This window comes from Rana temporaria, chromosome 4 (assembly GCF_905171775.1).
Source record: "Rana temporaria chromosome 4, aRanTem1.1, whole genome shotgun sequence".
In the NCBI taxonomy this organism is placed as follows: domain Eukaryota; kingdom Metazoa; phylum Chordata; class Amphibia; order Anura; family Ranidae; genus Rana; species Rana temporaria.
The window spans coordinates 145,353,981-145,381,850 of record NC_053492.1 but is presented as its reverse complement, the minus strand read 5'-3'; the positions used below and the strand labels follow the sequence as shown (position 1 = coordinate 145,381,850).

At 39.6% G+C, this 27,870-nt stretch overlaps 1 protein-coding gene across 2 annotated transcripts in view; it reads right to left on the bottom strand.

Moving 5' to 3' along the window:
• Positions 1 to 21,763: 21,763 nt before the first annotated feature.
• The window catches only part of NYAP2 (neuronal tyrosine-phosphorylated phosphoinositide-3-kinase adaptor 2), a 218,756-nt gene continuing 212,649 nt past the window's right edge, over positions 21,764 to 27,870 (bottom strand). For both annotated transcript variants that reach the window (XM_040349138.1, XM_040349139.1), the window contains one exon: positions 21,764 to 22,689. In XM_040349138.1, the coding sequence (XP_040205072.1) occupies positions 22,462 to 22,689 (228 nt within the window). In that variant the 3' untranslated portion in view covers positions 21,764 to 22,461. The remainder of the gene's footprint in view (positions 22,690 to 27,870) is intronic.

Below are 27,870 nucleotides of genomic sequence, written 5' to 3'. Positions count from 1 at the left end.
CATGAGCATTTACTACTCCTTCGGCTCTCGCTGTTTCCAACGAAAATATAAAAGTGCGGAAACTTTTTGAAGTCCCCTCATAACAGGCATGACCAATATCAGCTACTTTGCACCCAGAAAGGCCCCTATAAAGGCTAACTTCACTTTTTTTTTTAAATAGCAGATGTAGTCACAGCGTCCTGTGTTTTTTTAATGTTTAATGTTTTTTTAATGTTGCATCTGTATTATGTTATTTTTTTATCAGTGCTAATAAAAAAAATAGCAATTTAGAGCAGTACAAAGTAACGCTAGACAGAAAAACACAAAACATTGCCCACTAGATGGTGCTGCTGCTTTAATTTTCTGCTCCATCTTTAAAATGGTGAAAAGGTTCTGCATTTGTACTTTTTCAAATAAAAAATGTTTTCCACAAATTCACTGTGATATATTTATTAAGTAGCAAATGATAAACATGATGTTGCAAATTGTTGATTCAATGCCAATCCATCAGATCTTTTGCTGTAGTTAGAAAGCTCAATTAATCTTCTCTATGATTGCCTGCATTTTCATTGAAAAGACTCTCATTCATCACCTTTCACTTCCTATCTGAATTTCCAATTCTTCAACATTAAAGTTATTATTTATTTGCATTTCATGTATTACCCCCCTGACCCCCAGAGGCATGGTGGGACCCACAGAGACAGGGCGAGCTAACATTTCACCTCAGGGTGTAGATTTCTTAGGCAATAATGGGAAATGTGAACAGATAGGCACCAGTCATTTTAAGGTGAAAACAAAAAAGCTTATTATCCAACACCTAAACTACAGGAAGAAAGGGGTAGGTATTTCAGAACACCATTACTAGTCTGCAGCCTCAATAGCATACCGGTAGACTCGAGTACATAAAAAGTGCCTTTAAGCTGAAATCCAGCACCTGTTACTTTTTAGTAGAAACCACCTGCAAAAGTAAATGTCATGACTCTGCAGTAATACTTTCATGCCCTGTCTGCCTCTTACCTGGTCTGTGTATCAGCCTTAGGGCTTTAACTCTCACACCTGCGTGGTTAAGTAATCTTCCCTCAGTGTGGCTCCACCCTATCCTCAACAGGAACCACTATTTAACACTGTGTTCTCCAAGCCTGCCTTGCCGAGCAATATTTAGTGTTTGGCTTCCTGGTTCCTGCTTGCTGTGTGCTCTTTGTCCGTCTCTGTTACCAATCTTGGCTTGTTCCCAACTATTCCTGCCTGCTTGGGACCCTGACCTGTGGCGTGTACTCTGTCTATCCTTGTATGCTTGTCGCCCCGACCTTTGGCCTATCTCCTTATTATAGTAAGGATAGGGATACCCTGTTGTCCTGGACTGCTGCTTCCTCTGTATCCTCCTGTAGCCTACCGTGAGCTTGAGCTGGTAAACCCTGGGGGCTGCGAGTTGCAGCACAGTCCATCCTCACCACTAGAGACTCTGGTGAACACCTGCTGGCTCTGAGGCCTGGTACACACGATAGGATTGATCCGCGGATACGGTCCGCCGGACCGTATCCGTGGATAAATCCTCTGCGGATTTTAATCCGATGGAGTGTACACACCATCGGATCGAAATCCGTGCCGAATTCCCATTGCGGTGACGTGTCGCGCCGTCGCCGCGATGATGACGCGGCGACGTGCGCGACGCTGTCATATAAGGATATCCACGCATGCGTCGAATCATTACGACGCATGCGAGGGATGGGTTTGGACGGATCGATCCGGTGAGTCTGTACAGACCACCGGATCAATGCGCTGGTGCCGATTCCAGCGGATAGATTTGTAAGCATGTCTACAAATTTTTATCTGCTGGAATTCGGAAATATCCGCGGATAAATATCCGTTGGAACGTACACACCAGGGGATCTATCCGCTGAAACCGATCCGCTGAGATTTTTCAGCGGATGGATCCTCTCGTGTGTACGGGGCCTTAGACTCCGCGCCCTGGGGAATTTTATGCTCTATCTCCTAGTGGGATCTGTGTTGGTGCTCCAGTGGACCTGCCTTCCTGAACCACCCAGAGTTACATCCGCAGCAGTCAGCCGTAGGTTCCACTACCTTAGCAGTGCACTCCTGACTCGGTGTGCCTCTGTCACCTGGACTCAGGTGACCTGACAGTAATTATATCTTTCCCAGTAGCAGCAGCCTTGATGATCTCAGCTCTATGCTTTCCTGGGCTTTCCACGAGTTTCTCACCCAGGACATTAAGCGGCAGAGAGACCGCTGGGTCTTCATATTTGACATCATCTCTTCCAAGCACATGCGCAGGCCTAATGTTCCAGGCCTAATCTCCCAGCTGCTCCTTGTTCTTCCTTCCAGGCAGCAGCCCAAGAGGAATAGAGAGATCACCTGACCTTCTCCAAATGTTTATATTCTCCCCCAACATGCACCAGCGGCCAAGAAACCCCTAACGTGTTGCTGAGGCTTTGTTCAGTCACAGAAAGGTGGAGCAGGTGGCTGGCTGACCGATGCCTTCATAAAATTCTTCAGTCCTCAGGGCCAAGGTACGGTGGCTTTGGCCAATTATGGCTCAGGGGGTTTAGTACATGCCCCACACTATAAAAGGCCGCCTGCAGGTCAGCCTTGTGTAGTGTGTTGCGGTGGTTAAAAGAGAGAAGACAGAGAGAGAGTGTCATTTTTAGTAGGTCGATAGAGCAGGCAGGCAAGCTAGTCAGTTAAAGTTACAGTGTGTAGAGGATATATATGCATCCCAGGTGTTGTATATATATTTATACACTGTATAGTTTAGCTAGATCAGATCTTCCTAATTTACTGGGCAGGTGATTGCGCTAGCTGCAGTATTCTCACGTGGTGTATTGCCTGTGTCCTCTGCAGTGCGCACCATAAAGCTATGTGGTGTGTGTACTGCCTTTGTCCTCTGCAGTTTGCACCTAAAGCTACTTGGTGTGTATGTACTGCCCGTGTCCTCTGCAGTTTGCACCTAAAGCTACGTGGTGTTTCCTGCCCGTGTCCTCTGCAGTTTGCACCTAAAGCTACGTAGTGTGTGTACTGCCTTTGTCCTCTGTAGTTTGCACCTAAAGCTACTTGGTGTGTACTGCCCGTGTCCTCTGCAGTTTGCACCTAAAGCTACGTGGTGTGTACTGCCCGTGTCCTCTGCAGTTTGCACCTAAAGCTACATAGTGTGTGTATTGCCTTTGTCCTCTGCAGTTTGCACCTAAAGCTACTTGGTGTGTACTGCCCGTGTCCTCTGCAGTTTGCACCTAAAGCTACGTGGTGTGTACTGCCCGTGTCCTCTACAGTTTGCACCTAAAGCTACGTAGTGTGTGTATTGCCTTTGTCCTCTGCAGTTTGCACCTAAAGCTACTTGGTGTGTACTGCCCGTGTCCTCTGCAGATTGCACCTAAAGCTACATAGAGTGTTCCCTGGGGCAAGACCCGGGTTCTCAAAGACGTTTTCACAGGCATACTATAGACACCCAGCAGGTACAATATTTAACCACTTCCGGACCGCCTCCTGCACATATACGTCGGCAGAATGGCACGGCTGGGCACAAGCACGTATATATATACGTCCTGTACTTGTACCCAGACGTGAGTCGCGGGCGCGCGCCCGCGGCGTGCTCCCGCGACCCGGTCGGAAGCTCCGGGACCAGGACCGTGGGTCCCGTGGACCCGATCGCCGCTCGAGTGCGGCGATCGGTCCCCGGAGCTGAAGAACGGGGAGAGCCGTGTGTAAACACGGCTTCCCCGTGCTTCACTGTGGCGGCGTATCGATCGCGTCATCCCCTTTATAAGGGAGACACGATCGATGACGTCACACCTACAGCCACACCCCCCTACAGTTGTAAACACTCACACAGTGAACCCTAACTCCTACAGCGCCCCCTGTGGTTAACTCCCAAACTGCAACTGTCATTTTCACAATAAAGAATGCAATTTAAATGCATTTTTTGCTGTGAAAATTACAATGGTCCCAAAAATGTGTCAAAATTGTCCGAAGTGTCTGCCATAATGTCGCAGTCACAAAAAAAATCGCTGATCGCCGCCATTAGTAGTAAAAAAAATAAAAAAAATAAAAATGCAATAAAACTATCCCCTATTTTGTATATAAATTTTGCGCAAATCAACCGATAAACGATTATTGCGATTTTTTTTTACCAAAAATAGGTAGAAGAATACGTAGCGGCCTAAACTGAGGAAAAAAAAATTATATATGTTTTTGGGGGATATTTATTATAGCAAAAAGTAAAAAATATTGCATTTTTTTCAAAATTGTCGCTCTATTTTTGTTTATAGCGCAAAAACTAAAAACCGCAGATGTGATAAAATACCACCAAAAGAAAGCTCTATTTGTGGGGAAAAAAGGACGCCAATTTTGTTTGGGAACCACGTCGCACGACCGCGCAATTGTCTGTTAAAGCAACGCAGTCCCGAACTGTAAAAACACCTTGGGTTTTTAGCCAGCATATTGGTCCGGGGCTTAAGTGGTTAAAGGAATTTTTCATTTTTTATTTTTTTATTTAAGCATCATTAAAATCACTGCTCCAGAAAAAACAACCATTTTTAAAACCTTTTTTTACATTGATACATGTTCCCTGGGGCAAGACCCGCGTTCTCAAAGACGTTTTACTACAATAACTTGCATATTAGGCTTTAAAATTAGCACTTTTGAATTTGAACGTTCGAGTCCCATAGACGTCAATGGGGTTCTAATTGTTTGCGCGAATGGTCGGTCCGTTCGAAGGTTCTGGTGCGAACCGAACGGGGGGGTGTTCGGCTCATCCCTACTAAGGCCCAATTTTCTGCAGAGTACACAGGGCAGGCCATATAGTATATACAGGCGGTCCCCTACTTTAAAACATCCGACTAACAAACTACTTCTACTTACAGAGGGAGACAACAGGAAGTGAAAGGAAATCTACCCCTAGGAAGGGAAATTCTCTCCTGTAAGAGTTAATATGGGAAAAAGGTGTCTCCACTGATGTTTTATCACCAATCTTTGCTTCCCTACTAACCTAAAATTTTCTAAATCAAATTGTCATTGGGACAGAAAGTGAGGTGAAATCTTCTGAACAGGGGCACACTGGACCTTACCGGAGGTATCTATTTCACCATCTCAACAATTGACCCAGCTTTTTATTTTACACAGAACTCACTATACTCAACAAAAACGATATGCCTGGGAAAAATACACATCGCCTTTATGCCCGTGATGCTCCGTATCCAATGGCTCCCTTATTCATATGCTATGGCGCTGCCCCAAGCTCCATAGATATTGGGAGAAAGTATTCTTGACCTTGAATACATTATGTCAGACAGAATAACATGTATCTCTAAGCTAGCAATATTGGGAATCATTTCAGATGGAGTCCTACCTGCAGAGATGTTTATAATGTGGACTATATCCCATCTTGCTCGTAAACTCATTTTACAAAAGTGGATTGCTACTTCCCCACCAACCCATAAACAATGGGGTAACAAAATAAATTATATATTGAAAAGAGAAAGGCTAGCGTATGAACATAGAGGAGTCCCCCAAAAATTTAATAATATATGGTCCTATTGGCTTGACCCTAGTAACTTACTGTATGATGACTCATGTGGGGAGGTTGGGAAAGAGTAAGGGGGGGGGCAGATGGTGGTGAGGAGATTGGATCTAAAATAAATTAAGAAATGAAGAATAGTACAATATAAATGAAATCTGGAATCAACTTAGAGGTGTATGTTTGTTGTTGTCTTGTCATGTTAGATGTTTAGCTACTTACCTTTCTTTTTTTTGTATATTTAGAAAAGAAATGAAATGGTTGTTATGTGTGTTTCTTTCTTGCTTAAACTTTTGTATGGAACTGCAATAACAAAAATAAAAAAAACTATTTGATTAAAAAAATAAATGTAATTTTGCTGCAGGGACTTTTCTAAACATGGGAACAATGTGCCACTTTACTGGCATACTATAGACACCCCACAGGTACAAAATTTAAAGGAATATTTCAATCCTATTGTTTCACTTTAAGCGTTATTAAAATCACTGATTTTTTTTTTGCATTGATACATTTCCCCTGGGGTAGGACCTAGGTCCCAAACACTTTTTATGGGAATAACTTGCATATTAGCCTTTAAAATAAGCACTTTTGATTTTTCACGTTCGTGTCCCATAGACTTTAATGGTGTTCGCACAAATTTTTTGGCCGTTCGCATGTTCTGTGGCAAACTAAACTGGGGGGTGTTCGGCTCATCCCTAAAACTGCAAGAAAACAAGCAACAGAGGGTGCACCAGCCTAGTACATTATCCCAGGGGTACCAAATGTTGGCTCTAATGAAGAGGGTTTACCCTCAAAACACGTAAACTGTTTTTGGATCCCAGATGGCATCTTCTTGTAGTTGGACTACTTTGGGTCCCACTATCCACTGTGCCACAAGATGGTGGCTTGACATGCTGTACATCTTTACTATTTGTGAGTATGTTTTTACCTCTATTTAATAATGTACCCTTGGGATAATAATCCAGACAGTAAGTCGGTTGTTTTTCAACAGAAAAGCTCTCTTGCAGTTACAGGGATGAGACAGACCAAAAGGATAATAAAATGTTTGCTGTAACTGATTATAAAGTATTAGCTGAATTTCCGCTTCAATTTGTTACTGTATTCAAATATGCTAGTGCTTCTAACACTCCCCTCTCCCCAAACTGCTAATGTTGCTGTCCAAATCTGTCCAGGCCTGAAGAAGCGCATGCTTCATAATTGCGTCACCTATTGGTTCATCACAAATCCAGAAGTGACGTCATTCCTCAGCTCCCTGTGTGTTCCAGGTCCAGGAAGTGTCAGCGACCAACCCGCTCTAATTCACCAGCCAGCAGACTCACGGATGTACCTCCTTCTTGGATGCTTTGCAATCTATGCCTAATATGCCTGTTTTTATCCTACTCTTGTGAATATGTACATTCATCTTGTGCATTAAAATGTATTGCTATACTGCACTTAGAGTGGCGCCTGTGTGCTTTTTCCTTGTCCAAATCTGCCCCCTGTGCTCCTTTATCCAGAATGGTGTCTGTATAATACAGGAGGTGTGTTGCTGGCCAAATCACCATGGGAAACCAGAAGGAAAAAAGCCTAAAAAAGACACCTAATGCAGCCACTACTGTATATCTAATGTTTGGTAATCTGCAATATATTACATTTTTGGCTTAGGGTTTATTACTGCTTTAAGTCTCTTTTACCAAAAACTCTACCTGCGAACAAATTTTTGTTTGTCAAGTTTAATTGCACTTTAAAAGAATAATGTTAGACTAGTCTCTGTCTTTGGTGAGGATGAGCTTAAGGTTTGAACTTGTGTTGGACTGAACCTTGGCTGTACAGACATTCGAACAGACGCCAGAACATTTCTCATTCGGTGGAAGCTGAATGTCATGTATAATAGTGGTACTCCTGCCCTTAACAACAAGTGAGGTCATTGACCCCATTCACTTACAGTACATGGCCAGGAATCCCTAGTCACAAATTATATGCCACATCCCCAGGGTATCATATGTATTTTAAAGGGTAAACCCATGAAAAAAATTAAGGAAAAAGAGGAACCCCTTGTTAAAGTGGACTTCCAGATTCCAGCTACAAATCCACAAAACTACTGGGCCAAGGTTGTGGGGGAAATGGCCTTGTCCTCAGCAACACTGGGACAAGGGTCACCCCTAACAAGTCACTTGCCATGTTGAAGGCACGTGGCCTGGTCTGTTTCAGGAGGGGGGGCACAGATCTGTCACACCCCTTTCCTGGCCTTCTAGGCTGCATGCACTTATATGGGTCTGTTATGGACTTTTGGATGGGACCTCACACAGTTTTTTTTTCTTTATTATTTTATTGCACGGGGTCCCCCTTAAAATTCATACTAGACCTGAAGGGCCTGGTATGAGTTACAGGGAAACAACATGTTTTTTGTGTGTGGGGTCCCATTCTTCCATGGTTTCAGTCCATTGGTTCATAAACCATTGGAAACTTTGCAGAATGTAGTGAAGTCCAGCTGCAGCTGGCTCATGGGTTAGTCTTGGCTGTCATGCTAATAGTGTTTTCTAACTGGTCTTAAACTAAACAATAACAGAAATTAAGTAAATGTGTACTTAGTTTTGTAGTTTTATAACCATGACAGACCTACATAAGGGCAAACACTGCACAATGTATTATTTTTTTAGCCAGAAATTCCTCATCCACAGGCCAGCACTTGTTATAGTAAAAAAAATAGTCATCATCCATTCTCAGTTTTTTTTGCAGTAGTTCCTAAGTGTCATATGTGTCAGGAAAGTGCCTTAGAAAAAGACAGTCATGGAAAGTCAGGTTACAGTAACAAAAATTAAAGAATATGTAAATCCAACATTTTATGTGCCTGCTGTACCATGTACTTGTACGAAAACGTATTCTGTCTCTAGCTATTGCTTTCTTTGTGTGAAATCCCTGGTGTTCCTGTCAGTTTCTCCGACTTCCTATTAATAACTGTCCACACTAAGCATTGGATCACAGTGTGGTCAGTTGTCTAGATGTTCTGGGAGCTAATCCAATGATAAGACTTGTTCCCACCGCCAGCCTTTCCCTCCAGGAGAAGACAGTGATTATTGTTAGTGGATACAGTGGGGAAAATAATTATTTGAGGTTTTGTAAGTTTGCCCATTTACAAAAAAATAAAGGGTCTATAATTGTTATTATAGGTGTATTTAAAATGATATAGACATCAAAATCTAGAAAAAACATGATAAAAATGTTATAAATTGAGTTGCAGTTCAGTGAATAAAATAAGTATTTGGTCCCCTACCAACCAACAATAATTCTGGCTCCCACAGACTGGCTAAATTATGTGTTCATGTGGTACAAAGATTAGGCTTATCAACTTAAAAAGGTGCTCCCAACGACAACTCGTTATGTAGGTAAAAGACACCTGTCCACAGAATCTCTTTTTTCCATTCAAACCTTGCCAGCATGGGCAAGACCAAAGAGCTGTCAAAGGACGTCAGGAACAAGATTGTGGACCTGCACAAGGCTAGAATGGACTACAAGACCATCAGCAAGAAGCTGGGTGAGAAGGAGAAAACTGTTGGAGCGATAATTCACAAATGGAAGACATACAAAATAACCATCAATAGCCCTCGGTCTGGAGCTCCATGCAAGATTTCACCTCATGGGGTAAGAATGATCATGAGAAAAGTGAAGGATCAGCCCAGAACTACACTGGAGGAGCTTGTGAATGATCTCAAGGCAGTTGGGACCACATTCACCTAACAAACCATTGTTAACACATGGATTGAAATCCTGTAGCACCTGCAAGGTACCCCTCCTCAAGAAGGCACATGTACAGGCCCATCTTAAGTTTGCCAATAAACATATAAATGATTCAGAGAAGGATTGGGCAAAAGTGCTGTGGTCAGATGAGACCAACATTGAGCTCTTTGGCATTAACTTCACTGTGTTTGGACGAAGAAAAATGCTGACTATAACCCTAAAAACACACAGGGCGATCCTCAAACTAAGTACACTTGGCCTTTTTCCTATCTCACTGATTGCGCCGAGCAAAGTTCTGCACATACCCAGTGAGGAGCAGATTCGTGCGCGCATGCGCAGTACGGCCGGCCCTTCATTTGCATGGGGTCACGGCTCATTACAATGAAGCACGCCCACTTCCTTCCCACTTGCAATAACCCCGCCTTACGTCTCGGAATTTAAGTTACACTTGCGCAATTTTGGACGCAAATGCGCTGTGGATACGGCACTTACGATACAAAATTAGGGCGCCTTAACTTAAATGACATAAGTTTTGAGTAACTTAATTTGCGCCGCTGTTTGTGGATCTGGCCCTAAGGGCCAGATTCAGGTAGATCAGCGGATCTTTAGATCCGCGTGATCTATCTGATTTAAGATACGCTGCCGCAACTTTGAGAGGCAAGTGGGTAATTCACAAACCACTTACCTCCAAACTTGCGGCGGCGCCTCGCAAATCCCCCGGCGGAATTTAAATTCCGCGGATAGGGGGAGTGTACTATTTAAATCAGGCGCGTTCCCGCGCCAATTTAAATGAGCATGCGCCGTCCGCGAAATTTCCCGGCGTGCATTGCTCCCACTGACGTCACTAGGACGTCAGTGGTTTTGACGTGAGCGTAACTTGCGACGCGCAGGTTACTGAATCTGCGTACGCAAACAACGTAAAAAAAATCAAAATCGACGCGGGAACGACGGCTATACTTAACATTGGCTGCGCCTCATAGAAGCAGGGGTAAGTATACACCGGGAAAACCGCTACGGAAACATCGTAAGAAACTGCGTTGGGTCCGCGTACGTTCGTGAATTTGTGTATCTCGCTGATTCACATATTATTCAGCGGGAACGCCCCCCGCGCCATTTTCAAATTGAAAATAAGATCCGACGGTGTAACACAGTTACACCTGTCGGATCTTAGCCATATCTATGCGTAACTGATTCTATGAATCAGGCGCATAGATACGACCAGAGTAAGTCAGAGATACAACGGCGCATCAGGAGATACACCGTCGTATCTCTTTGTGAATCTGGCCCACAATCCCTACAGTCAAGCACAGAGGTGGAAACATTATGCTTTGAGGCTGTTTCTCTGCTAAAGGTTCAGGCCAACTTTGCTGCATTGAGGGGCCAATGATGGGGTCATGTATTGTAAAATCTTGGATGAGAACCTTCTTCCCTCAGCCAAAACACTGAAGATGGGTTGTGGATGGGTCATCCAACATGACAATGACCCAAAACATACCACCAAGGAAACAAAGGAGTGGCTCAAGAAGAAGCACTATAACCGGCTCCCGGACAGATCACATATTTTTACTGCTGCAGAATGACTCTCCTGGGCGAAATCCTGTACGGGTATGGCTGTGCCCAGGAGCGCTGCTAGAGGGCGCAGGCGTGTGGCCGGAGGCGCACGCTGCACAGCAGGGGACCCGATGCGCATGGCTAGCAGGCATGATCGCCACCGGCCATGTGCGATCACGTGCAGGAGAGCCAGCATGGGGATTTGTGTGTGTAAACACACAAATCCTTTTGCTGTCAGGGGAGAGGAGACAGGTCGTGTGTTCCTACTAAGTAGGAACACTACTTCCTAGATTGCGTGTTATTACTAAGTAGGAACAATGATATGTCTTCTCCCCCAGTCAATCCTATTCCCATACAGTTAGAACACACTGAGGGAACACACACTTAACCCCTTGATCGCCCCCTAGTGTTAACCCCTTCCCTGCCAGTGGTAATCAGTGCATATTTATAGGACTGCTTAATGTATAAACGTCAATGGTCCCAAAAATGTGTAATTTTTATATTTCGATTTGGATATCCTTTATGTTGCAGCACATTTTAACTTGAAAGTATTGTCATAATTTTACTGGTGTAACAACTGATATCAATTGTACATATGCTAAACTTGTCACACAGAAAAGCCAACAAGATAAACATACGTTAAACTATTGCTTTTATTTCCACTGGAACACAAATAAATAAGCAGATAATTATTATAAAATATTTTCAATGCACAAAGGAAAGCAAGATTAGAATCTGAAACAATTTTGAAATGTTACTACCATAGTATCAAATACATTTAAATACATGGTACCTTAAAAAAAGTAATGTTAAAAAAAGGAAAATCCCATTGAACTATTTTGTATGCAAAAATGGCTCATGACAGATAAATGAATTGTCCGATTTTGCACTTGTTATTTCAAAAACACCTGAAATGGTTAAAAGACCACTATACCATCCACCCAAATATTCAATGTGTAAAAGTGCTGCTGACAACATCCACAGCTATGTATGTAAAAGTTCCCAATAGCTTTACAGGAATAAAAAAGTTTGCAGCCCACTGTCCAATGTATACTGCCAATGGAGGCAACAAGGGGCAAGAAAAAGACAAATACTAGTTTCCCATATCAGATTAGCAGGCATAAAGTCATGAGTGTATTTGAAAATATTGCTCCCTGCTTGTCCGCCTTTCTTATCAGAATCTTCAGTTCTGACCATTTTCTGAAACTTTTACATATCTTCCATGAATGTTACTAAAACCTTTCCTATGCCAGTTCAGGAAATGGCGGCATTTGGTTATAGTGGCCCTTTACTGAGAGGAAATAAATAAAAATAACATGATGACATTCAGTTTTAGGATCAGTAAACAAATTACACTGAACATAGATACTGTTTCTTCTTAAAAACCATGTTACAGTATTTAAAAATGGTGTGCCATAGTACACTAAAAACATACTGTTTTATATTACTTTACATTGTATATAATCGTCAATAGGCAATAAAGAAAACATACATTGCTAATATACACATGTATAAATATAGCTACTTGTATACATATAGATATATTTATACAAAACAACATTTTAGTGCAAGGGTAACAAGACCAGAATGTGACTTGTCTGTGCTTCTTTGAAATCACAGTACACTTCACACAAAATGCTACTCTATAGTTAAATCTATCAGCAGTTAAAAGAAGTGCATATTGAATAACTGTGCGCATAGATAGGGACATAGTAAATGATTAGTGCGATGCTCCTGAATCTGAAATATTTGCCTGGGCTAACTCTTGTGGCAAGTTGCTAAAACGGTTTGATTTCAAGGGGGTTTCCAAAAAGTGACCTTTACTACAGAACCCTCAGTAAAATACATTTACGGGTCCCTTAAACACCCCTTTAAATTGGCAGTGCTTCCATAATAGGTTTTACCATCTGGAAGCGCTGCAGGTTAAATTTGAATCTGCAAGATCCAGACCTGGTAAAACAATTTGGAAGAAAGTGGATCTTCTTCATCTCTCCAGCAAGTGTCCTCTCTTAGATTATACTAAACATGCCCCTTTGTCATACAAATGATGACTTTATAGTTGCAAAAACAACATTTTTCAAATTAACACTATGCAACTGCCTTCCATTACCATTCTAGTAATCAACATCTTTAAAACATCTCTAGCCTGGAGTTTTGAAAGGTTAACATCTGTTGACCAGTGACATCTTGGGTTCAACAGGATTGCTTATGTTTTAGCCAATAAGGGCATTAGAAGTCACCGTTATATTTCACAGTCTTACACTAATGAAATGAATACCTGGTTTATGCCTGCATTATGTGAAAGCTATGCTGGCTATACACAAAACAATACAATTGGCCAAGATCTTTTACAGACTATGCTACCTGGTGTGATAAGAATACTTGGGCCTAAAATAATATTCAGGGCTTAAATACACTTGCATTGCAATCCAAGTTCAGATCACTATTTAAAGAGCATTGACAGGTGGCAAGGAGGAGTTGTATCTCCTCCTCACTGCTGGCTTCATCCCCTTGAACCCTGTACAAGGGCACCGGGGCAGTTGCAGAAATGTCTCATTCACTTAAATGAGTCAAATTTTGTGGGTGGTAGCATGTGTACACCCATGACGCTGCCTCTACAGCTAAAGTGGTGAGAAGTTGGGGGAATGATAAAAACTTGGCTAAACCACAGGGTTTTACCACACCACAAACTCTAGTGTGAATGAACCCAAAGCCACATTCTGAAAAATGTATTAAAGAAGAATAGACTGTGTTACTCCTAACTCTCACCTGAATTATCATGTGAGATTTTTTTACTTCCTGCTAAATTTCAGTGACTTTTAATATCCTTGTTAAGTTTAAATTAAGTATTACATAAAAAATAATTTCTATAATATATTAATAGCTAAATAAGAAAATGTCCATATTGCTGTTAACATGAATCGTACCTGTTAAAGTGTTAAACATTAATTTCTAGTCTACTTATTAGAAGAGTTCATTATTATCGTCATAGAAATACAGTAAAGTGCTCTTGTTCTTCATTTGGGATTGATATGTTTTCTCCTCCCTAGGTAAACACAAGACAATAGACATAGCTATAACCTCTAATTTTCCCTTTACATTAACCTCACTGCACTGTGACACAAGCTTCTTAATCACAACTAAACACAATCGGTAGTGTACCAACTAACAGTGCTGATCAGCCCATATATATCTGATATTTTAACATAAAATTCACTAAAGGAATATAGTCAACGGATTTGTATATTAGTGTTGCTCTTATATGCCTCTGATTTTGGAGTCAGAAGGCATTGAATTCAAACCCCTTTGAATTCAACGCAAACAAATTCTGGTGCTTTTGTTTTGGCCTCTGGAGGGCAACTACAGCAGCCAAATGCAAGAAGATGGCATGGGAAGCCCACAAAATGTCTGAGAACTTGTTGCTATATATAAATAAATAAATAAAGGCAAACTGTGTACAGCTTTGGGAGAGGGTGGAAAGGGGGGCATTATATGTTGCTTTAGTATGGCATAGAAAGGAAGCAAATCCTTGAATTTACAGCATGGGGAAGTCCCTTGATGCGGTACAAGCTGTCAAGCTTTGGAACTACCAACAGGACAACAGTGTGCTGACAGCATACACTTTGTATATCTCCAAATTTTTTTTTAAAGAAATGTCAGTCATTAAAATGTAATTGATGTGTATCATTAAAAAACTATTTTCTGGTACTATGAGCAGCCTCAACTGGTGTCAGTTTAGCAATCGGTATTAGGCATGCATTGGTAAGCACCCCAATAGGCAAAAAAGTTTTTTTTACTTAGTAGTTGTAAGAAAGATAACAAGCTAAAAGCAAAAATGGACCTCACAGTAGGCATCTCTCAATGTAGCCAAAAATTACAGCTTTGGCCCTCTGAGTTTGAAGGTCAAAATTATGCTAACACTGTAAAGTTTAGTAGTCAAGCTGCCTGTCTGATATAAATGATAAGCTATACTGTGCTGACCATGCAGCACTGGGGCTCAATGCATGTTCTAATATGCTTCTATTGCAAGTTCAGTAGAATAAGCCCCACAGCATAAAGCAATGGGTAGTTGGAGTACTTGGCAATGCATCTATATGGTACTAGTCCAAATGTTCTGAAAATGCTGCCACATATTCTATACACAGCAGTAGAACCCCCTAAAGTCCCAATTATTTTTATTTTAGCATAGCACTGATCTAACTAGCTGGACCGCCAGGCTACTAATGTCTGGGTGATGTAAAATGCATTGTATTTAAAGGCCCTGTGTGGGGCCATATACCAGGTTATAATAGGTGCCCAAACAGGGTGTCTATAGTTCAAGTGGGGATAAATGTTCTCCCAACAAAGGATTACATGTCTTAACTTATCCTTGGCCACTGATTGACTGCTGTGGAGGCTCATGGCATTATGGAATAGCCAGCCAAATTCTCCCTAAAATATTGCAGTTTTCCGATTTGAGCATTCCAGAATTGAATACATGATATTGTGAGAGAATTTCACTTTTACCTGATCGTGAACAGCAATACTACTGTCTATGGGAGAGTTATAATGTTCAAAAACTACCGTTGTCATTATCTAGTCTCAAATTAAGATTGGTAAAAAATGGTACAGTCTCATTAAAACATAATTCAGAAAGTTTAAACCTCTGTACCCTTTTAAGTTAAAACTCATCCTTAGATAATTCTATTCAATATAATATCAGAGCAATTTCATAATTTTTCAGTATGGAAAAACTTAATTACTATAGCCTGTTGGTTCAATCACTTTGGTGTCTAAGAATAAGTTAACAGAAAAAACAAATAAGAGATTTAGGCAAGTGCTAGTGCATTTTCTATATAAATATTTGTTGAATGATACACTTAAAGGCATAAACTTTGAGTAGACTTGACCAACCGGTTAACACCAACACCAAATTAGTAATTGTATACATTCTTTAGCAAATTATATACCTAATCTGGTGTAATGCTCATTGACTTCTATTTCCAATCAAGTGTGGCCTTTATTAATATAGTGTTTTATGAGTGACTAGTATATGCAAATAGCCAAGGCCATGCACTTTACTGGGAAACACATACAGTATGTATATTTCATTGACACTTAACTGAAACAATTTGCCTTTTTTTCTTTCAGATGTATTTTCCTTACTATACGGCTGTAAGTGGAACATTTTAAGATTTAGGCTAATATTCTAATTAACCCAAAAGCACCAGCAAATTTTTAGTATTTCATAGAAAAAGAAAAAAAAACATAAAACCATCTACAAGTCAAAAAAGAAAAAGAAAAAAAAGTGAACATAATTAAAACATATAGTATTTCCTCATACATAAAAATGAATAATTAAACTACAATTAGGGCCTGATTTAATAAAGTCACACTTTCACTGTCACAAAGCATGAGCAGTGTTTAACTGCTCATGTATGCCTGCTCAATGGTGGGTGCATTCAGATGGGTAAGCACTGCCTCACTTTGTAGTCAATCTTTGGGAGTCCCACTATGGGAGATCAATTAAATTATTCTGATTTTCAAATTAGTCTTTTTTTAATGGAAACCAACATTTGAAAATGTTGTGAGTACGTTCAAAGCCTGCTTCACTGATCTAAGTAGAGGAAACCTGATTTTGTAAAGCACCTAGCAGCAATGGCTAGAGGTCCTTGGGAGCACATGCATATTACACCACCAGATTGTATGCATGCATTGACAGTGTTATCAATGAAAATGAATTTAAATGTGTCCTTTATTTTATACTATACATAGTAAATAGCACATGTTTAAAAATATATTTGAGAAACAGATATGTACTTTATAATTTATTGTAAAAACACATATCTAAGTCTAATAGAATTGCAGCAAATTTGAAAAATTAACAGTTGCTAAATTTGTACTAAACAATATAAAATAATTGTCTTGACATTAATAATCTCTGGCTGCTTTCTCCTTTGTGGCTGGGGCACAAACATACAACTGTAAACATATGTACTTGATCTGTAAATGTGTTTGTACATAGAAAACAAAAAAATCGTATTGTATTGCACAATGGGGCAACCCAAGCTTATGACTTTAGCTAATCAGGCCCTTAAAACATAAATAATATTACCAATACATCACAATTTAAAACATAGGTACATATTATATAAATTTCTCTCTATTCCTGCTTCCAAATAATCTATACATCACACCTTTAAAAATTTAATTATCCATACCTTGATGACCATTTCCCTGCATTTCCGTACATATTATATTGTAAATGTCCCTTTGGACAATGTAGAGTGTAGCTTGCATTGTCAGTAATGTAGCCACTGAAATTAACTCAGCCCTTGATCTGTATTACATTTCTAGTAATAATGTAATATATAACAAATATACAAAGGAGTTGATTTATTTAAATTAGCCTATTAGTATTAGCCAGTGCCATGTGAAACTAGTGAAACTATAATAAAACACAGGAGACCACTAACCAACAGGAAACCAATTGGCCATTGGTTATGTTACTGATTATTAGCTTTTGGCTGATACCTGGATCTACAAACAGATAATACTAAGATTGGCTATACACAATTTTAGTAGTCAATATTTCAGTGATCAAGATAGTTCACAGAATTGTCAGAGAATGAAAAATGACATGCCAGGCACACCATTATCACTAATAGCCAATTCAAACAGGAGACATTGTTAAAATGATTGTTCAGCTTTTCCCAGTGATACTTTTCAAACAGTTAATAACAGTTTTAACTGTTTGGAGTTTTAGACCTAATTCAATTCAAAGGTTACTCTGGCCCTGGTATCTCTTGATAGTGTGCTCCATAACATGTTGTGGGTTGCTAAAAGAGGCAGTTCTGTACCTGATTAAGATGTAAGCATGGCTAACTTAAATGATAAATGCTACTGTATATGTACTATTCTGTATTTTTTACCACCACTCAGAGGTCTAGTAATGTGTTTAAACTTACAAAAAAAAAATGGAATGGCCCTAAGACCAGTTTATTGTTATACATTTCAATGAAAACCTGGTTATTAGTCTGATATGAGTGCCACAGTAAATAAAATGTACATGACAATTAGTGACTAGTGGAGGTTAATTTTGCGTTGTTAGTAATTCACAAATAGCACAAGCAATACATAAAAAAATCAACCTTAACAAGTTAAAAATGCATTAAACACCCATGTTCTTGCATAGTCTTTGGGAGGCACCATCAAGATGTTGCAAGGTTGTCAACAATGGTAATAATGCCCTAGACTCTGTTGTGGGTATATTTATGTACCTCTGTTCAGAAATGCATTGCAATTCTACACAAAAACTTTGATTGTAGGAACTGCCCAGTCTATAAAAAAAATCCATGGCTAATGCATTTCAATTATTATTATTTTTTTAGGTCAGACACAGAAAGTGAGAATAAGCATTAGCCAAAAAACTGCAATAAACCTAGAAGGACTTTGACTTTTTAATGAGGGACAGCACATTTTAAGTTTAAAGTGACTCATGTCATTGCTCATGCTATCTAATATGTGCACAGAAGCTGCTTTATAATCGTTATTGCTTTCTCTTTTATGTCACAGTTCTCTTACTATCCTTAGATAGCAGCTGTGAAACTTGGTTTAAAAATCAACCTTACTACCTTTACTTTATCTTCCTACACTGCTCCTTTATTCTACTGACGGAGTTTGTGTCTATTGGATGACCTAAGCCAAAAGAAAAATAACAATTCCAGCCAATAGGAAACAGGAAAAATAGAAGGAATGATGTCCCACAGCTACTACGCACAGTCACCCATAGACAGCAGTTAGAAGATGTAGCTGTCTGGGGTGTGCACTAGGGGTGTTACACAGCACATGCATGTGAATGGACATACTGTATGCTCTAAGTGCAGACTGGCTGCTTTACGCAACCACCCTGGTGCTTACACGTGTACAACTGCATCTTCTAATTTCTCTCTATAGGTGGCTGTATACAGCAGCTTTGGGTTTTGGTGAAATTCCTTATGAAGGACCTGAGCTCTTTACAGACCCCTTACAGCTGTGTAATAGGTACCTTATAGGTACAGTTGATGACACAAGTCACTTTAAAGGGTCACTAAAGGAAAAAAAAATTTAGCTGAAATTACTGTTTACAGGGTATAGAGACATAATAGTTAACTGATTCCTTTTAAAAACTATTAAAAATAGATAAAAATCAATCATATAATGTACCTCCTAGTTTCAGTTTCGTTTTTGCATCTAGCTTAGTTTTTGCATGTTATTGGATGCCTCTGTGCTGGACAGACCCATAGAGCAGTATTGGTTTGGAAAACGAAACTAGAATCTCCCAGTACTGTGGTGATCAGGAAACCGACAATCAGGAAGTGTCCAGAACAGAGCAGAATTACAGCAACATCAGAGCAAAAACGAACAATGAGGACATGAAACCAGGACTGCAGTAAGGTAAAGGAAGCTATTTAGCTAAAAAAAAAAAATCCTTTAGTGACCCTTTAAGTATTTACTGTATTTATTGGCGTATAACACTCACTTTTTTACCCTGAAAATAGAGAGTAAACTGTGCCTGCGTGTTACACACAGGGGGCTGTGGAAAGTTTTTTCCTGAAACTTCCCTCTTAAAGTTAGGGTGCGTGTTATACACCGATAAATACGGTATTTACTGTGCAGAAGTCCTTACTGGTGTCAGTTATGTTACACTATGAGATTGCACTGATAGAGCAGTTAGTACTAATGTCTTTTAGCCCTATGGTCCACAATTCAAATCTTTGGCTTGATCCAATCTACATGAAGCTTACCTTATTCAATTTTGTTTTTGTGTGGGCTTAATCCATGTGCTATACCTTCTTTCAACAGAATAAAAAACACCATTATAATATTTAATTTCTGCCTAAACTGGTAGTAGAGTTATCTTACTACCTATATTTCCCCACTAGGAACATTACACTGTAAAATCCACTGGGAAACAGATTGATTTGAATGATTCTATGTACTCTGGATATTATATGATGATACGGTAATAAATAATCCTAAATTAAATAGTAGACTACATTTTCAAAAATAGTTAATGTAGCCACCATAAGTGGTTATTAAAAAAAATTCTATACTGATTACATTTTAAGAATAAAGCCTTATGCATATTGGGTGTTAAAACTGCCACTTTTAAGGGTGTTTACCTTTTTTTGTCTGCTTCTAAATGCCCCTCCATGTTAGCCTATGTATCCATGCACACATAGGCTTTTACAGGTGTTTAGAGACAGGAATGTTTAGAAGCAGAAAAAAAATCACTTGCATGTTCGGAAGAGGAGCAGTTCTCAGTTAACTACCAGGGCACTGATGAGCGCTCTAGGTAGTTCATTGGGCTTCCAGTCATTCAGTAACTGCCTGCCTGTATCAGAGGAACGAGCAAACAGCTACACCAACAGTCTGCCGTAGCCTGGAATTACCCCCATCATCCCCTGATCATGGGTGCAATTATTTACAGGCTCCTAAAAAAAAAAAAAAAATACAATATTGTTAACATACAAAGGGTATTTTTTTTTTTTAGTAAAGGTGAACTTATCCTTTATTAGACTGGATTCACACCTATGCAGTTTTAGTGCTTTTTGCATTTTGCAGATTTGCACTACAGTCCATTTAACATGGTTTCCTATGGAACACGTTCTGTAGTGCAAATCTGCAAAATGCAAAAAGCACAAAAAATGCATAGGTGTGAATCCAGCCTAATTTAAACAGTGCATTCTTTAAAAAATATGAGCCACTTTCAAATTGAACAGGGTAGAGATAAATGTCAAACACGTTTTGTCAAATATTCTGAAGAAGTTTGTAATGCTAATCTAGGCACTTCATTAGATAGAAGAAATCAGATAATATTTCATTTCATTAAAGTGTAAAACAGTTGTGCCCAGCATCAGTTAAGAGAGAGGCACAATTAACATTACAAATACAGTAGCTGAGGGCCGTATTTGCTTTCTGGGCAATTGGTTGGGTATCTTTATTGATGAATAATAGTTATTAAGACACTATAGCCGAGTGGTACTTCAGGAAGACATAAAGTAATTTACATAAAATTGTAATTATCTATAATCCCGATAAAGATGATAAAATGCTGTTCTAGAGATACCTAACCCACAAATCCATGGTTTGCCATATTTCTGTCACTGTTGTCTCTTTATCTTTACTTAAAAAGTGAAACATTGCGGGAGCTTGCCGCTCCAAATGCCCATGACTATTTGCCTTGGCTCATGCAGAATGCCTTGCATCAGTTTTTTGTCTTGTATCACAGTGAACTATGGTCTCATAGTTAAATGTATAATGAGGGGATAGTCAAGAGTACAAAACAAACACCCTTAAACTATTCCTTATGCTAGAAACTGTCAGTAAATGTTAGTATCTGACCCGGTTGCTACTTACTTTCCTCAGCTAGTGCATAAACTGACCACTAAAAGTGGGGTTACATTAAAATGTTTGGACCCTGGCTTAAGGACATATCTGATGTGCTGACCATAAAAGCGAACTATCATTTTGTTTCACTGGCCACAGGTTTGCTTTAAAGGGTAAGACGTTTTCTTTCTGGTGCCTGTATGTCTCTCTACAGGAGGGTGATAAATCCATGGAAGTCTATGGGTTCTACGGGGTCATGGCCTGGCAAGCCAGATACAGAAAATGGAGCCAGATGCAGCTGGACAGGGTACAAGACCTAGTTAAATATAAAGCTTTGGGGAGAGGGGGGAAGGGGGAATCAGTTCAGTGGGTAACTTTCAGAAAAATGTTAGAAACATGACATTAACCTTTAAAGTAACTGATTCAATTTATGGGTCTACTGGCAGTTTTAGGTCATTATAAAACAGTGTAACTGTGCTATATTGTTTTTATGACATTTTGTCCCAGGAAATAATCCTTTTCCTTATTATCGTATTTATCAGCATATAACACACACAGGTGTATAACACGCACCCTAACTTAAAGAGGAAAGTTTCAGGAAAAAAAACGTTCTACTGCCCCCTGCATATAACACGCAGGCACAGTTTATCCTCTATTTTCAGGGTAAAAAAGTGAGTGTTATACGCCAATAAATACAGTACTTATAATAGCAATAAAAGATACTTAGTATCAATCTGCAATGACCAAGGGCTGAGCAGAAAAATGACTCCACACAACATACTGTAGGTAGTATATCCTATAAGATTGTTCCTCACGTTAAGTACCATTTAAAATATATTGTTGGAAAATTTTATATATCTCTGTCATCCTTCTGTTTCCTGTTATGTAAATAACACATATAGGTAATTATAGGACACTATGAAGAAGGAAAACAAAAGGCATGCCTCAGAAATAAATTCAAAGTGAGAATCAGATGAAACAGGAAAATATTACATAAAATAGTAAACAACATTACATTTAGTACATTACACAAAATATCAAAATTATTCGTAAAATTTTAATAATTTATTTTCTAACAATGTACTTTCTTTTTCTCATAAACAGATTCCTTATTTACATTTAATATTGTTGTATATATCTTTTAAAAAAATCTTGATAAATATATGTGACGTGAAGTAGGTAGGTCAATCTTCTTTGAGCTGCAATAGGTGAACAGTGACATTGAGTGCATGGATGTCCCCTATGCATGAAATGCAACTGCTCTATCAAGTGAACATTGCTACCTGTGCAATTCAAACCTTAGATTCATGTGACAGAGTCTTTAAACTATGTCTACGTCATATAGCTGTGTCCCAGAAGACAGTCTGTTGTTTGGAATAGGGAGGAGGGCTGTACTTCTTTGACCCGTTGGTCTTCTTCCAGCTGGGTAGGATAGGCATGCTCTCTTGTTTACAGAGTCCCTTTTCTGTTTTTTGTCTTGCTTTAATCTCTCTGCACAGAGTACGCTTTTTCTCAATCATTTCCATCATTTTGTGGTCACCATATAGCCACTGCATAGGGGGCATCTGTCAAATAGAGTCACATGAGATATTGTTTAATAATACAACTCTGAAGGTAAATCAATACAAATGGGAGAGTCTAAAAAAAAAAAAAATTAGTTTTTTTAGTTGATTTGATTTTAAATAAACACTATCTAGGATGACTCCACTTGCAGTTGTCAGAGGGGGTGGAGGTTAAGTGTATGTAATGTGTAAGGCCTATTTGCTAATGTGCAATTGGTGCTCGTCAAGTGATGCTGCATGTTTAATGTTCTGCATGTGAAAGCTGGCCCAAGGGAGCCACTGATGTAAGCAAGAACAGTGGTGAAGAGATGCTGCATATTCATTTTTACTATTGTTCAAATAAATTCTACTAAACAGGACACTAGGGGGCATCCCCTTATGCCGCGTACACACGGTCATTTTTTGTGATGAAAAAAAACAACGTTTTTAAAAACGTAATTTAAAATGACCGTGTGTGGGCTTCACATCGTTTTTTGTCTTCTAAAAAAACAACCAAAAAAAAATTCGAACATGCTTCAATTTTTTATGTTGTTTTTCAAAATGTAGTTTTTTGTGTCATAAAAAATGATCGTGTGTGGGCTAAAACAACATTTTAAACCCGCGCATGCTCAGAAGCAAGTTATGAGACGGGAGCTTGAATGGAACAGAGTGCCGTCGTACGTGTTGTACGTAACCGTGCTTTGCTAAAGCATTTTGAAAAAACGATGGTGTGTGGGCAATGTCGTTTTTTATGATGAAGTTAGAAAAACATAGTTTTTTTTCATGATGAAAAACGTTGTTTTATTTCATCACAAAAAACGACCGTGTGTACGCGGCATTAGGGTGAGAGGCATGTTGCAAGTGTTCTTCTATAAGGAGCCTTACAGTATAACTGTATTTATATTAAACATTACTTGTCCCTTACTTGTCACAGATGCCCCTAAAAATATCAGTGTGATGTGTTGCCTTTGTTGAAAATATATTCATTTTTTTTCAATATTGCTTGCAGCTACCTGGTACTGAGCACATCCTCCTGTGCTCTGCAGGAGCTGCTCCCCAGAGACAATTTGATCATTCTTCTATCTACAAACAGCACCCTCTAGTGGCAGCCAGGAGCACCTCGATTACAACAAAGGTGAATGGTAGCACACGAGAATTAATCAAAACTTGTTTCCACACTCTATAGTAGTGAGCATATATTATACTGAGCAAAATTATAAACACAGCACTTTTGTGTTTGCCCATATTTATCATGAGCTGAACGCAAAGATCTACCACTTTTTCTATGTACACAAAAGGCCTATTTCTCTCAAATATTGTTCAAACAATTTGTCTAAATCTGTGTTAGTGAGCACTTCTCCTTTGCCAAAATAATCCAACTACCTCACAGGTGTGGCATGAATGTTGCACAGGTGTCCCTTAGGCTGGCCACAATACAAGGGCACTCTAAAATGTGCAGTTTTATCACACAGCACAATGTCACAGATGTCGCAAGTTTTGAGGGAGCGTGCAATTGGCATGCTGACTGCAGGAACGTTCACCAGAGCTGTTGCCACTGAACTGAATGTTCATTTCTCTACCATAAGCCATCGGTTTGCAAAACCAAAGAATTTCTGCACAAACTATCAGAAACCATCTCGGGGAAGCTTATCTGCATGCACGTCGTCCTCATCGGGGGCTCGACCTGCCCGCAGTTCGTCATCGTAACCAACCTGAGTGGGCAAATGCTCACATTCGGTGGCATCTGGCACTTTGGAGAGGTGTTCACTTCACGGATGAATCCCAATTTTCACCATACAGGGCAGATCTCAGACAGCGTGTATGTCGTTCTGTGGGTGAGCGGTTTGCTGATGTCAACTTTGTGGATCGAGTGGCCCTTGATGGCGGTGGGGTTCTAGTATGGAAAGGCGTATGCTATGGACTATGAACATTTTATTGGTGGCATTTTGAATGCACAGAGATACCACGACAAGATCCTGAAGCCCACTGTTGTGCCATTCATCCACGACCATCACCGCATGTTGCAGCATGATAATGCATGACCCCATGTTGCAAGGATCTGTACACAATTCCTGGAAGCTGAAAACATCCCAGTTCTTGCATGGCCAGCATACTCACCGGACATGTCACCCATTGAGCATGTTTGGGATACTCTGGATCGGCGTATACGACAGCGTGTTCCAGTTCTTGCCAATATCCAGCAACTTTGCACAGCCATTGAAGAGGAATGGACCAACATTCCATAGGCCACAATCAACAACCTGATCAACTCTATGCAAAAGAGATGTGCTGCACTGCATGACGCAAATGGTTGTCACACCATATTGTTTTCGGACCCCCCGACCCCCAATACAGTAAAACTGTACATTTGTGAACAATATTTGAGAGAAATAGGCCTTTTGTATAGATAGAAAAAGTCGTAGATCGTTAAGTTCAGCTCATGATAAATAGGGGCAAACACAAAAGTGTTGCATCTATAATTTTGTTCAGTGTATATTGTTTAGAGTATTAATTATTAAGTATTATTATAATGTTAATATTATAATATTAGAGTTATAGGCACTACAACTTAAAATACATCTCCCTTAAGTAAAAATTTGATTGCAAAGTAAAAAACAATCGCATATACATGGTAAAGCATCCTATTTACTGTATATAGCCACAAGGCAATTTTCAAATGAAATAAACCAAATGGGTTTTTGTAGACATGTGCAATTAGTTTTGGTCCGAATACAAATTCTGACAAATTTTTGGTTATTTGGAGATTCAAATGTATCCAAATTTTCGAATTAAATAGTAATGAATAAAAGTTAAAATGTGTTTAGTTTATTTTGTTTATTTAGTTCATTTGTTTTCTTACAAATTCCAAATTTTCAGAACGATTAGAATTTGGATTACTCTAAAAATTATCGACCAATTTGAATTTTGTGTGAAGAATAGCTGGTTGTTAAGCAGCGGGCCTAGAAGCCAGCTCGCGTCCTTAACAACTCTTCAGCTGTCAGCTGGCTTTCCCACTGACAGCTGAAATGTAAACAAAACAAAGCCGGCAAAAGTCCCCCCAGTCCTAATCAGGTCCTTCGGGGGACATTATTTTTTATTCTGTAACCCCTTCACACCGACGTAATGCAAATATGCGGCCTCCAGCCCCACCACCTTCCGCGGCCTGCCTGGGCTCTCCCGTCCCACCACCAGCTGGCCTGGAGACCCGAACAAAGCCAGGATCTAGTAACCCAGAAGCAATGTCATGATATCACTTCCTGGTTAATGGAAAACTTAAAGGCACCAATTTTTTTAAAAATTACAGTATTCAAAACTGCCAAATTTGGAGTTTTTAATGCTTTTAAGTACAAAGGAGGGATTTGGGATTGTATAGACTCCAGATCCCTCCATAAAGAGTACCTGTCACTGCCTATTACTTTCAAAAGGGATGTTTACATTCCTTGTGACAGCAATACGAGTGATCAGAATTATTTTTTAAAAGGACAGTGTAAAAATGTAAACAGTGTTCAAACCACACATGTGAGGAATTGCCGTGATCATCAAAGCAAGAGCAATATTTCTGTCACAAGACCTCCTCTGTAACTCTAAACTGGTAACCTGTAGAAATTTTTAAAAAGTTGCCTATGGAGATTTTTAAGTACCGTAATTTGTCGCCATTCTACGAGTGTGCGCAATTTTCAAAGCATGATATGTTAGGTACTGTATCTATTTACTCGGAGTAACATCATCTTTCACATTATACAAAAAAATTGGGTTAACTTTCCTGTCTTTATTTTTAATTCACGAAAGTGTACTTCTAACAAAAAAATGACATTTGAAAGACCGCTGCGCAAATACAGTGTGACATGAAATATTGCAACGATCGACATTTTATTCTCTAGGGTCTATGATATATATATATATATATATATATATATATATATATATATATATATATATAAAGTTTGGGGGTTCTAAGTAATTTTCTAGCAAAAAAATTGGATTTTAAGCGAAACTGTTAGAAAAAGGCTTAGGGATGTTAATAAAGGAATTGTCAAAAACTTGTTTACTGTCTTTATTCACTTTTTACAATTTTTTTTACACATTTTTAGTGAATAGGCACCATGTACCCCATACTCATTTACATGGGGGGGGGGTCTGATGGACCCCATGTTGAGGGCATGTGGCCTGGTATGGTTCAGGAGGGCTCGTCCACATCCTTTTTTGACCCACCGGGCTGCATGCTCAAATAAAGGTCTTATCGCCGTTTTTTTTATTTTAGCGTGGGGTTCCCCTTAGAATCCATACCAGACCCGAAGGGCCCGGTATGAACTAGGCCGTTTTTTTTTTCAGAACTTTCTATTTCCGGCATTGTTTTGTTTATATAATTTTTCCACTGATCCAAATTTGAATTGTTCTTAAAATGTGGAATTTGTTAGAAAATGATTAAATTAAACAAAACAAACTGAATTCTGAAAACCACACTAAACAAATTCCGAAACGAAAACAAATTAGTAACATAATGAATATATACAAAATGAAACAAAACACATTTTTCTGTTCTGCACATGTCTAGTTTTTTTAATACAGGTACAATCAGCACAGACATATATCAAACATATCCTCATTCAAGCTGGGTTCACACCTAAGCGAATTGGATGCAGGTTTCGCCACATCCAATTTGCATGACAGGAGATTGTGACTGGCTCTCTATGGAGCCAGTTCACATATCTCTGTTGCGGCTGTGGATCGGCTTGTGCCCCGTTTCTGGGCCGAATTCAGACAAAAATTCGGCCCTGATTCGTACCTGAAACGAAGAACAGGGATGCACTGGACCCCTGCTGTGAGCTACGTCCATCGGAGGTGTGAACCCAGCCTAAAGGTCACCCATCATGCTTTTTCAGGGACAAGTACAAATATATTGGCCCGGATTCACAAAGCACTTACGCCGACGTATCTCGAGATACACCGCGTAAGTGCAAATATGCGCCGTCGTATGTATGTTCCGTGCCCACAAACTGAGATACGCCTAAAGATAGGCTTCATCCGACCGACATAAATTGCCAACACCGGCGTATCGTGGGCGCATATTTACGCTGGACGCATGTGGCGCTCCCATTGATTTCCTAATTAAATATGGAAATGAGGGAGATACGTCGATTCACGAACGTACTTGTGCCCGGCGCATAATATACGCGGTTTGTAAGTCGTACGTCCGGCGTAAAG